The sequence below is a fragment of the Pempheris klunzingeri genome, chromosome 8 (genome assembly GCF_042242105.1).
Source record: "Pempheris klunzingeri isolate RE-2024b chromosome 8, fPemKlu1.hap1, whole genome shotgun sequence".
In the NCBI taxonomy this organism is placed as follows: Eukaryota; Metazoa; Chordata; class Actinopteri; order Acropomatiformes; family Pempheridae; genus Pempheris; species Pempheris klunzingeri.
Genome location: NC_092019.1, coordinates 8,745,381 through 8,761,147, shown reverse-complemented (window position 1 = coordinate 8,761,147; position 15,767 = coordinate 8,745,381). Strand labels below are relative to the sequence as shown.

Here is a 15,767-nt window from a genome sequence, read left to right as displayed (position 1 = left end):
CTTGAGCAGACTTTTAATGAAAGGTTCCACAGACCTGTGAAATGTGCTGATCTTATTGCAGTATGTTCAGTAAAACAGCAGGTGGCATTGCAGCAGAATCATTAAAAAAAACTATTTCATCACTTTTCATGTTACTTCCTTTTTTAGGGGGAGTGACTTGACCAAGGCAGGATGAAGCAGAAGGGACACATTTCTTCTATATTAGGATGCAGCCTGCAGTCTGAGTCTTGCTGCAGTGCCCTACAAGAGGCAGCAGGTGGCTCTAAAGGTTCCCTCCTATGGCTGCTTCCACTAATGTCTCCTACCAGAGGATGACTGGGGGAGATGAGGAGTGAGTTAACAGTGCAGTCTCTCTCTCTCTCCATCAGCTGGAGATGGATGGATGGATCAGCTTCCATTGAGCTGCCTCCCCTCTGTTACAGGAGTAACAGAAAACTTCAATAAAGAGGAAACTGAAACTGAACTGATGCGGTCTTCAATCTATCAACACTTCCCTTCATCCATCTTCTCCATCTTTATTTGATAATAATTCTTCATATGGGAATGCAGAGGAAATTAAGGGGACCATTATAAGGTAGCTTTTCTCTTTTAAACCAAATGCTTTGAAGTAAGAACTATAAAGCCGTATGGGTCTTGTATTCCATTTTAATTATTTAACTTACAATATGATTTATTGATGTATTCAGTGATATTTTTGAACCTTTTCTCTACAGCTCCACAGGACACAGTGCACAGACAACGATAATAAAGAAACAGGAGTTGGTTTTGAGGTTTTTCAAGTTTTATTTCTTTGTCTCATTACTCTTAAGCGGAGTTACAGTAGCTCTGCCTCTCAGCTTCCTCCTTCCACTGGTGAATAAGCCTTTAAAACACACCAACAGGGAGATGGATACAGTAGTTACCATAGTACTGAGCCATAACGACACATCTAAAGTGGCAGTGGGAGGTGGAGAGGGGGCACACGGACACAAATACTGTCACCGACCGATCGTCTCGTCATTAAAGGAAAAAACAGATAAACTCAGATCACTCGAACACATAGTTGCTGCTGCCTACGTATACTGTAGTAGAGCTAAGGGCTGTGATGCTATGACTTTGCTATGAGTGGGGCCTGTGTGTAAAAGAGAAGGGAGGGGGTGGGAGGATGGTTGGGGTGGTCCCTTTCCTGACTTCCTGTTCAGAGAGGAAGCGTTTACTCCTTGGAGTGCATATACATCAGCAGGTCAGCGACACGGTGGCTGTAGCCAAACTCATTATCATACCTGGGAAGAGAGGGAGAAAAAAGAAGAAAGATTAATTAATTGTTTGCTTTGGAAAAAACAAAACTGTTTTGTTTGTCCTTCTTAGATGGATGGACACTAACTTCCTGAGTTAGAGAATATTTTTCTATAAACTAACCAGGAAATGAGCTTGACGAAGTTGTCATTGAGGGAGATGCCGGCACCAGCATCGAAGATGGAGGAGTGGGTGTCACCGACGAAGTCAGAGGACACCACCTGCAGAAATGTATCACAAGTAATTTATATCAAGAATAAATATGGACTAAAGCACATACAGTGGCCTTCAACCAAGTTACAACCTTAGTTGTGGCATTATTACTGGCCATGTATTTGCTTTACAGTATTTGTAAAATAACTTACCTGGTCCTCGGTGTAACCCAGCACTCCCTTCATGGGCCCGTGTGCGGCCTTCTTGCAGGCTTCCTTAATGTCAGCGTAAGATGCAGGCCTGGACAGACGGCATGTCAGGTCCACCACTGACACATCAGCCACTGGCACCCTGAATGCCATGCCTGTCAGCTTACTGGAGACAGAGGACGGACAAAAGACAGAGATTTGACTCGTGTCACCTTCTGTTCAACATCCTAGCCACAATTAGAAAAGCTGCACCTGATTATCAGGCTGAGAACACGTGTCTGTCCGTACCCGTTGAGTTCGGGGATGACTTTGCCTACTGCCTTGGCGGCACCAGTGGAGGCTGGAATGATGTTCTGGTGGGCACCGCGGCCATCACGCCAGGCCTTGGCACTGGGGCCGTCCACAGTCTTCTGGGTGGCTGTGTATGCATGGACTGTGGTCTACAGAGAGGAGGGTCATATTACAGGAAACATCAATGACTGAGGCATTTATTTAGAGGTTCTCTGTATGACATTCAGAACGATAATATAGCATTTAACAACTATATGCTATGTAAAGATACAGTGAGGTAATGCTCAGAGACAGACTCAGCAAAGCTTCTGAGCTAACGCAGAAGCAAAAAAGAGTTTGTCAGTCAGTGGTTGTGTCCAGAATTGAACGAAAACATAGAGAGACACAGCTGCAGACTGCTGTGGGGGGTAGGGCGAGGGTGAGGTACTCATGTGTTTTTGTCTAATGCTAAAAATACAGTACCATCAATGAAAAAGCCCCTTTCACAATAGTGGTTGAAGCTTTCAGTATCACAATTTGTTACTGCTAATTGCAATCAGCATCGTACATGTTTTCAGAGCAAAAACAGATTTACTGTGGCTTACCATGAGAGCCTCCTCAATGCCAAAGTTATCATGGATGACTTTGGCCAGGGGGGCCAGGCAGTTGGTGGTGCAGGAGGCATTGCTATCAACAAAAAGAGAGACACAGTCACAAACTAACAGACTCACCTAGATTCAGTTTGTTTGACATACACAAGTACATAATAGAATCGTTCCATCTATAGTCCAATATGTGAGTGTGAAAATTTAAAATGCATAGCGTGAATACATGTCCAACAGCAAAAGTATGTTACCTGACGATGGTCATGGAGGACGGGTCATATTTTTCATGGTTAACTCCCATGACAAACATTGGAGCATCAGGTGAGGGGGCAGACACGACCACACGCTGAGCTCCACCTGAAATGTGGGCCTGTGATTGGCCAAGAGAGAGAAAGAGGGCACAGGTTACAAACTGAACCATCTCGTCTGTGTAATTGTTTTTGAATACATGTGTACATGTGTGTACATACGGAGGCTTTCTCCACACTGAGGAAAACTCCAGTGGACTCGACAACATACTTGGCTCCAGCACTGCCCCAGGGGATCTCTGCTGGCTTCATGCTAGAGTCAGAGAAAGACCAGAGTCAGTCTAACATGACATGATTACCACTGTAAGGCTAAACTTGGGGGACAAAGACAAGGAACACCAAAACACTACAAAAGAAATAGTGAGAGTGATAGTGAGAGGGCAGTGAGGAGTAATCCTGTTAGAACAGTACATCCTGTGCTTTCTAAATTAGCGTGCAGAGCCTCTTTGAATAATGCCATGCTAGTAATGAACAAAAGATCATTTTTCAGTTGACACTGTAGGACATTAACATATTGGTCTAGAAAGTGTGGTAAAAACAGTAGACTCAAGAAGAAAACCTCACAAATTTACATTCAGTGCTCAAATAGGAATAGGGATGTCTCTTTTGCAGAGAGGAGGCCCATTCCTCAATGGACTAAAACAACAGTCGGTACGATGGGTGGAGGGGCCCTGGGCAGCAGAAAGCCTCATTCCAGCAGCCTCAGACCAGCAAATATAGTAAGTAATAAGTAATTCTGACACAATTAAAATTATACTGACGTAGCACTTCAGTAACCAGCTGGACATCAACACTGCTGATATCTCGAAGCAGTCACTATTCACTAGACAGCATCATCTCTTACCACTGGAAGACAGAGATGGGGTTGTCATCGACGACGAGCTTGCCATCCTCCTGGCGGACATCACCACTGTAACGGCCGTGGGTGGAATCATACTTGAACATGTAGACCTAGAAGGAAGGAGGAAAATGATGGGGGCACAAGGGAGAGGCATGTAACTTCTTGTTGCAGCCTCACAAAAAAAGAGTAAAAAATAACACTATATTGTCTTAATTCATAGACTATCTTGGCACAAATGCCTTAACAATCTTTCCATTTTTGGGACATTTTGGGAGTCACTGGTTGTGTGATAGTAATAATCATCTGACTAAAGAATTACAACCAAATGACCAATATGTTACTGAGAAAGGAATAAAGTAATGCTTTAGATGACGGCCACAACGTACACTATAATCACTTGACCTCGACACCATCAAAATGGTGTCACCCAAGTGATGACATCAAGATATTTTTTTCTAATAACTTGATTAAAAGTGTTTTTTGTCTTCAGGGGCCGACAGAGACCATGACAATAAAACTGCTCCCTGGACCTTGCTGAAGTAAACATGCAGATGTAAGCTGTAGTTGTTTGAAGTACCCTAAAATTATACATGAACTATAATTTGATGGTAAAAGGTAATTTTGAAATAAAATCACATCAGGTGAGTAAGTGAGTAAATACATTATTAATGTTTTTGTAAATTTCACACAAGTATGTGCCCGTAAGTTTTACTCACCATGTACTGCAGGTCAATGAAGGGGTCATTGATGGCCACAACCTTGATGCCTTTCTGAAGGCAAGCCCTCAAGACCAGACGGCCAATACGACCGAAGCTGCAGAATTCGGCAGGGAGAGAATAAGAGACAGAGATTAATTTAAGTGTTTAGGGAAACTGGTGGGAAACTTCCTCAAAACACTCCTGGGACCTCACATGAATCTTCTTACAAAGCCTCAAACTCATGTCATTACAGACTCTAACACAAATTTAGCAAACTGTTTTAAGTTTTTTGGGGGTTTTATGAAAATTAATTAATTAATAGTTTCACAGCAAGAGCAACTGCATTTTTTCCCTAAAATCAGTCTGAACAATCCTGTTTATCCTGTGTTTCAAACTCACCCATTGATTCCAACACAGAGGTCTGACATGTCTGCTGCTGCTTTGGGGGGATTGAGTTACCTAAAGGGAAAACAGAGATACCAATGACATTAGAAAGACAACTACTGCTACTGAATAACATGAAGACACAAGCTATCCAATCTCACTTAATATCCTCTAGCTCAGTGATTCTCAACTGGTGGGTCGCAGACCCGTTTTCAGTGGGTCATTTTTTTTTTCCAAAAACAAATCCTGTGCTTTTATTCTGAAGGGGATTTTTTATGCAGCAGAGTGCCGTCTACTCACACCCTTTAACAGTAGGTGGCGATAATGTCCTGTAATGCTAATTGACACCCGCCATTTCACAGTATAGAAGAAGACCTGCAAAGTTTGTTTTCATGCTAATTGAGCAAGTAAGACACCAACTACATGAGATATGGATTTTCTTACATTGAGGACAAAAACGGTTGAAGTGAGTGCTGCAAATTTTCTTCAAAGCATCTACTGATAAGGTAATCAGAAGAAAAGTTAATTTTGTATACTTGAATCTTTTTGATTTTGAACTGCTACTGAAGAGACTGAATCACAGTGAATGACTATTCTCAGCTAAAGCTACATAATGTCTTTTTCAAAATACTTCTCAGCAGTTGCACTTCTTTTATTTCATGTTTGTGCATGAAAGCACTGTTGAGGCTGAAGTTACTGAAGTGTTCTGTATGTTGTAACAGCCTCAGGATCAACGGCTTATTAAGTGCTACTGATTGAATATCATTAATCCAGGGCTGTTCAGTGTGTATCCACTGATGCAGGGTTATCACAGCTACAGTTACATTAATGTAAAATGCAGCTACTTGAGTGTCTCTCTAGCATCGCCACCTGCTGGTTGTTTTGGTTTATCATTAAACTTTTTTTTGTGTTGGCATACTGTGATATTCTGTACTATCAGGTTCAAACTGCACCATCTTTTCATTAAATACATTTGAGAAGTTGAAAATCTCCGGTTGAGGACCACTGCTCTAGCTGACACACAGTCAGTTAGAGGACCGAGAGAAAAATGCATCTGTACTTCCAGCAAATGACCTCTTTTCTTCGCCATTGAGTTTAATTGTATGATGGTAGGCTTGACAACACAAGCACGATACGAGTGTTTGGACTGAGACAAAGTGTTGCCCTGGCAGCAGGAGTTGGCTTTAGTCAGGTTACTTAAGTTGCTGGCAATACACGAGTGTGTGTGTGTGTTCAATAGCTATATTGTGACCATGTCCAATCTGCCATTTTTGTGTGAAACCGCTTCACTTCACACTCTGGAAACCACTAAATAATCTGTGTTTGTGTTGAGCTGATCCATCATCATCTATTTCACCTGTAAAACGGTTACATTTCCACTTTTACCTTAATTTGTCAGCCCTTCCTTTATTCCTCAGCCTGTTATATATATACACTGACCGTCACACTGTTACCATCTGTCCTCTCCTTCCCTCCCAGTGTGTCTTCTCCACTGCCCTGCTTCCTTTACCCCTGTAATTTTTGTTTACACACTCGGAGTAAAGTGAAGTATCATGCTAGCAGGAGACGCTCTGCATGCATGTAGCTTCTCATGAAAATGCTCTGTGGGTCTGTGCAGCAAAGCTAAAACAACACGAAGACATGTAAAGACAGCAGCCTCACAGTACAGCAGACAGGCGGTGTGACGCATTAGTGCTAAAGGGTGGAAAAAACACCATGGTGGTACAGCGCGTTGGTGTTCTCGTGAAGTCAGTGTGACAATATGAGCTGGGTACTTTGGTTGAAGTTGGAATAACAGCCTGCAGGTGTGCAAGGGTGTGATTCTGTTTATTGTCTGTGACGGAGAAATACTGGCTGTCAAACAGGAGGGTTTTCATTCGTCAGTTGCAGGAGCAGAGTGATGTTGCATCATGCAGGGACATGTTTAGAAAACAATGGGATAAGAAGGGAGGGAGAAAGCAGTAGGTATGTAACGCAACAAACAGAGACTTGTCTGCTCACTGAACAAAGAGGAAGCCTGGCCGTGATTCAACTATGTGACCTCCTTTCTCCTCTGCTTTCCTTTGCCTTTTCATACTGACCACTCATCTGCCCACTTCTCCTCCTCTGGCCTCCCCTCCTACTTCTTCTCACCCCCACATACTGTACTAGAAGTTCGCCACCTTCATAACTTCCACGTCTTCCTCTCCTCTGCTGTTCTTGGTCTGTCTGTGTTAGAAGGGACACGATCGCTGATATCTAGGGATGTTTCTAGCGACTAATTTACCTGACGATTACACATAAGTTTAATTTTAGACTAGTCTAAATGATGTAATGCTGGTTTGCTGAGTGTGGTTACCAGCGGTAGCACCAGCAGCCTGCAGGTTAATGTCCACATGTCTGTGGTGGATATGGTTATGCTTGGCTCCAATCAAGTGGTTATATGCCAGTTTGTTCTGACACAGCCTACATACAACTTTGTTTTCATTTTTTAGATCACAATACTGATAAACTGTGCTATCAGCTGTGGCATCAGTATGGCAAGCAGCCGCTAATATGTTCATTAAGGATTTAACACAAGCTCTGCCTTAGCAGTTTAGCATTATATTTCAACCCCCACCAGCTATGTGAAGAGATGTTTCAAAATCTAAAAGTGTGTTTCAAAACAGGGTGTGTGGTTGTGTGTGTGAGTCAAGTGGAAACCCAACAGATGATCTTTTATGATCCATTTTGGGTTCAGTTAATTTCAATCAGATTTCTGTCTAGAACACAACCAAATGCACACTGGTACAGGTGAACGGATATGGTAACTGTGATATTGACCGGGTAGTAGTGTGTGTGTGTGACAGGCGCAGGTAGACTAAGTAAGGGCAGTGCGGATTATCCTTGGAACTGGTTGGTTGTCATTTTAGACTACAGTAATCTCCTAATCTGTTGTGTGTGTGTGTGTGTGCGTGCGTGCGTGTGCGTCTCCCTGCACGAGTGTATGTGTCTCAGTGGGGAGCAGTGTAGGACAGGCTGTCGATCTGGTGAAATGCATTGTGGGAGCACTTTAAATAGACTAAAGGGGCAACCAGATTAGGACAAATCATCTCTCTCTCTCTCATTCTCACACACACATGCACTCAGACACGAACAACGAATAATTAATAATTTGAAACTATTCTAACCTGGATTTATTATCTTGTTGTTAAACACAAATAGATATATAGTCTCGCTGCATCTGTAACTGTAACCCTGCTTGATGCCACTCATTGAAAAGTGTCACACCTTCAGCTGGCAGATTTCTAACAGGGTCATTTGTAGTGTTTACTAGTTTGGAACATCTTTTCCCTTGTGTACCCATTTTCTTTCAGGGTAGAGCAGCCATTTTGTCTTCTGCTGCTACTATCCATAATACAAGGTCACCAAAGGAGATAGAGAGAGAGAGAAAGTGCAGTGTGACCACATTGTTCTCACATTTCCTTTCCTCTTCTTTATACTTGGTTCCCACCATTACCTATTGTGCATTCACAACTCTTTCCTCTCTTTTGAACTCTCCTTCCCACTGCCGCCTGTGCATTTTTTTTCTTTCTCTCTCTCTCTATGCAAACCTCTCCATTTTCTCTTAGCAGAGCAGTTGCCCTTGGTTTTCCAACATAAAATGGCTGCTCTACTGACAAATAACACTATTTGTTACAGACTGGGTTTTTCTGCTTCACTAAAATAGACTGAAGATGTGACTGGACAAAGTGGAGCCATATAAGACAAATCTGGTGGGACTCAAACCCAAGCTCTATATGTGGACTACTTCGCTGTGCACAGAAAATGATGGTTTTTAGTTGGTTACTTGAGTAAAAACCATGATAATGTGAGTAAGTTTGTATAACCTGACTGGAGCACTGGAGATTTTAATGTGGAGCAGGTGCATGTGTGTCAGTCTGCCTATTAACATATATGTGGACGTTGCATTAGCTGCATTGATGCATCAATTCTGGTTAGTTAGGCACTAGACTGTGCATGGCCGCCACAGTTTGATTAAAGAGCACTGCCATGAAAAAAGCAGCAAGTATTTAATTCGGATGCTTATGCTGCTCATTGTGAGTGACATTACAAGTACAGCTTCTTTGGTCATTGCAAATAATATTACATTTACAATGTGTTTCTTTTTAAGACATAACCTTTGCTTAATACAGAGCTAAAACGAAACTGGGGGACCACTGTTCTGCTTCCAAATTTAGGAATGTCATCTCATGCAGTTTTAGTGTAAAATCTACACAATATGTTGTAAAACACTTTGTAAACACTGATCCCACATTTAAATCCAGGTGTTTTGGTTATATCCCTGATACTATCTAGTTAAATCATCTCGTTTCTATGTTGAGTAACATTAAGGTTTTCACGTGCATTTCACATTACATTTTAAAATAGAGAAAAAAAATCTGCTCCACAGCCAGAAGCTCTTCCCACTCTCCACCACAGTCCTGCCTCTTTTGACTGTGGACCAATCAGCCCTGATCTGGTATTCAGCACACAATCTGTGACAGCACTCACACAGACATGCTCCAGCTCACAGAGGCAGTATTGTGCAGAGCAGAGCGAAGCAGTTACACGATGTTTAACCGCAGCTTGCAATCTGCTGACACTCATTAATTACTAGGAAAGAGAGGCAGACAGATGTCCAGGTATGTGAAGTGTAGTGAGGTTCTTTTGACATTTTTCTGAACATTTTCTACACATTTTTCCAGGTTTCACTAATCTACCAAGGAAAAGTCCAATTAATATCTGAAAAGGACTGACATGCAGAGTCAAGTGTTGGAAAGAGTACATGAATCATTTCTGCAGTGCAACCACCTCCTCTTCTGATTGGCCGGCCAGAGACTGGGACTGAGACCAATCACTGCGCTCCTTATGAGTAAGCCGCCACCCAGTCTTTCCATCTCTCCATTCAACCTCACTTCTCTCACCTCCCTGGTTCATAAATCTCAAGACCTTTTTCACCAGCCTGACATCAGACTGAACGGTTAGGAGTCAATCAGGGGTGGTGAAATCATTTCCTCTTCTGATTGGTTAGACAGAAGGAAGAACCAGCCAGTCGGAGAGGTGTTAATCGCGTTCAATCTTCATTAATGAGGAAGCACGTCTACCTATTCACTTGTCTATTCTAACTACTTCTCTTTTTGTCTCTTCATCCATCTTTCCATCCATCCTAATGATTTATTCTCATTCAATCAGACTCAATGTCATCTCATTCCACCTGCTCTCCTCTACCTCCTCTGCTTTTTCCCTCTTTCCCCATGAACCCTCCCCTGGTCTTTTCTTATGTCTGTTCCTCCCTTTTATCTATGAATATCACAAACTTCCCCTCCCCTTTTCCCCACCACCCAAACTAATCATTAAAATTCAACACCCTCCCTCCATCTCCCTATTTGTCTGTCTAGACCCCCTTATGTAGCACAATCCTACCCTCCCTCTGAGCTACGACCCATTTTCCTTGCACAAATACTGTTTAATCGGGAGTGGAGGGAGGATGGGGGCAGGACAGGGTTGCCATGCCTGCATGAGTGTGCATGTGCACTGGAGAGACCGCTGGGGGGAAAGATGACACATAACCATTCGACCAGAAAAGGACAAAGACAACAGGCAGCATCAGGTGGTGAAATCTCAAAATGGAGAGGAGAGGAGAGGAGAGGGCATGACTTGGCATTTCACTACTGCCAACACCTCCTTGCAAAATAAACACAGATTCCTCTTTTCTCTGTAATATGTCAACAGTGTTAGAAGAGCATTTGGACAGCATTTGGTGTGTGGACTCCAGTCAATTGCTGCTAACCTTTATATGGACCTGAGTCTTAAGGAGCACAAACTACTGTACATCTTTCCAACCGTAGTACGGCACATGAATAAACCATCCAAATATGAAGGACAGAGTCTTTGTCTGTCTATCTTCCTGTGTGTACTTTGCCATTTCATCTGATCTACTACACACTTGGTGGTTGTAATGCTGGGAAATGTTTAGGTTGTGTTTAAAAGAAGATTTAGCGGCCTCTCTGGATCAGATGTGTGTGCATATTTTGAGAACTGTTCATCCAATCAGCTTCACACTTGGTGGGCGTGCGGCTGGGGACCCAAGGGAGAGCAGTGTCGAGCGTGAAGTCGATTGGATGAGTGGTTCTCGGGAATGCTGCAAGCAGCACTTCTGGGGGCCAAGTGCCGCACCACAATACAGAGAGTCAAGCTATCAGCCCACTCCGAACAGGCACATGCTCCAAACAAGGACTGCACTAGTTCATATAATTCAATATGCTGTGACAGATGACTGGGCTACTTATTTACCACAGTGAGGCTGTTTTCTAAAGTGGTATCAGTTTATGAATGAAGCAACTTCAAAACAGCCTTTATTCACATCAAGAGAGGTTAAGTTTAGAAAAAAGTAGTATATAAAGTCTCTGTGCAAAGGTTGCCCAGGTTTGTGTGTAAAATTTGTCAGTGAATGAATGAACTCCCTGAATCTGCCTTTACTTTTGCTGCCCACTGTACCACTCCTCCAGCCGTTCATCTTGCTCTAACCTTCTTTCAGTCTTGCTTCTCTATTCAAACCTCCGGCTTTCTATTCCCCAGTCACGCCCTCTCCCTCCAGTATTTTTCCACTGCAGTGAGTTGATTGGCTAGAGGCCAGACAGACTGTCCAATCAGGTATTGTATTCTCTTCTTGCCCGCGTCTCATGAATCAAATAAATCGAATACATTAGAGGCTGAACAATAAATGCCAGTTATACGCGCTTACATACACACACTGTGTGAAGTGCAAACTTTGTGTGCTGTCTGCAGCTTTTCTTCTGCTCATTTTTCCTTCAGCAGTATTCCAACTTCATCCCTTTTTTATATTCTCCTCACTGAGGTGATGTCGCTTTGCTGCTGTAAACTGGTCAGTTAAATGTCCAACACCATCACATCACCTGTCAGACACACACACACACACACCACAGACTGTGTGTCCTACTCAGCAGGCATGGTCTCCTGCTGACAGGGACAAACAAATAAGATGTTCACTCTTGTTTACCAGACATTTAATTAGTGGTAAATTAAAATGACAGGCAGGCACTAAATTTATAGTGCCACTAGTTTTGTTTGTTTGTTTTTGTTCCTGTAATCTAATAAACATACAAATATCTGGATGAATAAAATTAAGATAAAGAATTTGGTTTAACTTAAATACTTGTTCATGAACACACAACTAGGTTATCATAGTTAAGTAAAACTAGACTAAAAACTAAAAATATGTCTAAAAATACGTATCAATCAATCTAAATCAATTTAAATTAAATAAAAAACTGAAGAGAAACTACGTAATACTTACAAATGTATCTATAATTACTAATGTAATCTATAAAGACTTTAGTTTTAGTCTTCTGCAATTTGGTCATGACAGATGATGAGGAGAACATTTGAAACAATAAAAACTAAACTGAAATGAACACACCCACTCTGGAAACTAAACTGAATTAAAAACAAAATATCATTAATCACACTAATAACATAAAACAAATGAAAACTACAAAACTATAATAACTGTGACACACGGCAACCGTTATGAATTAGTGAGAGGTGTGTCGTATCAAACTGCAGACGATTCAACAGGAGAGAGACACGTGACTACTCTGCAGAGGTAATGCTGCTGGGCCACTCACACATGCTGATGTACTGTGTGAGCTTGTGTCAGCAGGCAGATGACGGATATCTTTCCTGAGGCTCAGACCCTATCATTCGCCTCCTCTCCTACAGTACAGTGGTACCGTTTTATGCAGAGTTTGCTACTTTTCTGATATTGTGCTAGCTAAACAAACACATGCACCTCTGAGGGTTTATTTCCTTAAATAAACCGTCAGACAGGCAATGTGCTGAGTCACTCTGGAGTTCCTTCTCTCTTGCACACATCCTGGACAAGATGGCTGGTAGATAAGTCAGCTGCAGAGCATAATCAAGAGGGACACTCATGCCAACCTCAGCCTGGAAAAAACCAGTCTACCTCTAAGTGGAGCATCTAGAAAAAACACAATATAACCAACTCAAGAAGATTTAAAGGTACAAGGCAACATGTAAATTAGTCTCATGACAAACTGACTTGTAGTATGATTATTCACTAACTGCAGGATGTAATAAACGAATCTGTATTGATTTTGAACCCAGGCAGCCTGGATATTACAAACATGAGAAGCCCTAATGTTATAGAAGTAAAAATAGCCTATAGCTCTTACAGCAAGTATCTGATAATCCTGTCCACATCTACAACAAATGTCATAAAGACCCTGTGGTCCCCCACTTAAACACATCACGAGTATCTTGTTTGGTTTGTCCATATCTCCTTAATAACACGGCGGTAGTCCTTGTTAAGCTGGTATAACATGTCCTGTGTGTTGCTACTGTGCTCTGGCTAATCTTATTGGCATCTAGTTTACTCCTTGCTCAGCAAAGGGGCAACATGTTGCTCACACAGTCACTGATGGACTGACTGATTTACATTTCAGACATTTGGCTGACACTCTGATCTGCAGCACCTACAAGACTGACTACAGAATGACTGTGAAAGTAATTATGAGTGACATGACAAGCTAATAACTACTGTGCCTCATATGCAGGGATCCTCCCTTTGTCTCTACCATAAACCAATAATGTAACCTAACTCTGAACAGACACGTCTTTGGCCAATATTAGCGTGTCATGATTTCTAAGTATAGCATTTAACTACCCACATACATTAATGAAACTCGTTGACTAATTGTATTTTGTAATCTTATCGCAATCACTTATTATTATATTCAAACCTACTTTAAATTAATTATGTTGAGGAAAATAATGAAAGGAGGCTATGATCATAAATTATCTTAATTGACTTAAAAAAATATATTGCAAGCCTATAATCTCCTGATGCATGCAATTTTCTCCCAAATTCATGATCATAAGAGGTTTGGTGACACACAGCTTTGACTATACACACAGCCTAGCATCTCCCTGGCAGCACTGGGCCTGTTATTAGTGACCTTCAGTCATCCAGAGCCTGAGCTCAGAGGTGCGACTCCCCATCCGTGGACACAGTGTGAATAACCCTTGTCAAGTTGATTAGGAGTTTGAGGATAAAGATTAGCCGCTGCTCAGCATCACTGCAGCAGCTCTGGGCCTGCTGTGACCTTCATCAGCTGGAGTGATGACCTTCACCAGCGAGGCAAGGCCAGACGTGGGTGCATCTATCTGCTATGTACCACACCTACATGACATGAATGAAAGCCACTACAAGCAAATTCTGACACAGTTAATTACACAGTATTATGTACTGCATGATTACAGTTATAAATGATACCTTATATTAAAATAGATCAGATAAGAGACATGGGTATCCACAGTGGGACTGTATGGCTTTGACATATATTGATTTTGCAAGAAAAAAAAATCCATTCAACTGTTGGCTTCCCTTTATTAATTACCTCCCACTGACCAAGCTTGCTTAGTTGTGCTATTCAGATAACACAGGCCTACAGTATGGCCGACTGGGTAGCCATACTGGGAGCTTTATACCCTCTTTGCAAACCGCATCAACAGGTCTGTCGACTGTGGAGTCAAACTGCGGCAGAATCATGCGACACCACACCGAGTCTGTGCCCTGCAGAGGCATCACAGGGGGACTTTCAGCACCATAGCCTCTCGGCTATTGCATCACTATGACCTCTGCTTCTCGTCATTGCGAGAGAACGATTCATCTCTGAAATCTAATGGCGCAACAACGACAGACTTCATTATGAAGACCAGGGGAGGCACGTAGCTTCACTTCCCCTCATTCACCACTCAGCCTTCACTACAGCGCTGCACAATAATGATTACAGTCAGGTTTTACTGTAAAAACCACGTTCATCCATATTTCATGGGAAATACATTACATGGGATGTTTATCTTTTAGCGTTCTGCTGTGATAAACGCGGTAATATATAGTCCTGTATCGGGTTACGTAACACGGAGACTAATCCACTTCCGCAAAGATGCAGCAATGGGAGCTGCCAAAGTCACGTTACCCGCTCAGTCAGACAGTCCAGCTTCAGATGAATGAACTGTACACTGTGGACGGACTAAACCCGATATATGCACTTGTATATCTGTCTATATATGTGTTTGCAGCTATAGTGGATTTTGATGTAAGCTAAACGATGCAACGACACGGCACTAGCTTACAGGGAGTATTACACAATGAGCAGCCTGACTCCAGACTCCAGGCCGTGTCTGCATCCCCTCCCATCCCCGCCTTCCTCTTCCTGTAACACCAAAAGGCTCCTTTTGAACATCGTTAAGCTAAATGTGCTAAATTAGCTTTGAGCTCTTCCTCCTCAGCCCTCTCATCCTCTCGCCTGTCCCTCGTGCACTTGCGCCATGTTAACCGGATACGTGGCTGATTAAAATGAGGCTGAATATCACCACACCGGCTACAGGGTGGCCACCGGCTTCATTAAGTCGGTTCCTCTTTACAAAAACCAGTCTGGGGAAATATATTCGATAAAAGTGGAAAATTACAATTAAAACCTGCATTAACTGACGTTGAAGTATTGCAGGCCGACATTTTGTTCGCCAATTTATACGCTGGCGTTTGTAACTGTGGAGAGAAACACCCATGACGTCCTAAAATGAGCTAATTTAGGCGCATTTGTGTAATTTGTCGACTGAAGGGTGAGTCGGTGTCGCTGCTTACCTCGCTGGTGATGCTGCTCGGGTCGGTGTGCGCGCACTAACGCTCAGCCTTCCGCTTTTATACCAGACACGTGCCCCGGGGAGCCTGGTCGCCCTGGTGATGTGACGTCACGCCATCCTTCCATTAGGAACGCGGGGCTGGTCACGGCCCGTGGAATGGCTGCCATGGCAACCAGAGGGATGACACAATAATGTGTAAGAATAATGTGTTATTCACGCATTTTATCAATAACGCAGGCCTGAGAGTTGTGTCCACGATGGGATGGACTATTAACCGGGAAAAGGACGGGCACAGACACTGAGGGAGACACGGGGACACAGACTGGCAGGATGCC

General features: G+C 42.7%; 1 protein-coding gene across 1 annotated transcript; it reads right to left on the bottom strand.

The window, feature by feature from the left end:
- Positions 1-759: 759 nt before the first annotated feature.
- On the bottom strand, positions 760-15,480 carry gapdhs (glyceraldehyde-3-phosphate dehydrogenase, spermatogenic). Its single transcript, XM_070835742.1, has 11 exons — positions 15,434-15,480; positions 4,759-4,818; positions 4,378-4,474; positions 3,665-3,771; positions 2,983-3,073; positions 2,764-2,882; positions 2,513-2,594; positions 1,926-2,077; positions 1,641-1,803; positions 1,399-1,496; positions 760-1,262 (listed from the first exon to the last, which is right to left on the bottom strand). Exons 2-11 carry the CDS (start codon positions 4,785-4,787, stop codon positions 1,193-1,195), a joined length of 1,008 nt encoding a protein of 335 aa, XP_070691843.1. The 5' UTR covers positions 4,788-4,818; positions 15,434-15,480; the 3' UTR covers positions 760-1,192.
- Positions 15,481-15,767: the final 287 nt, after the last annotated feature.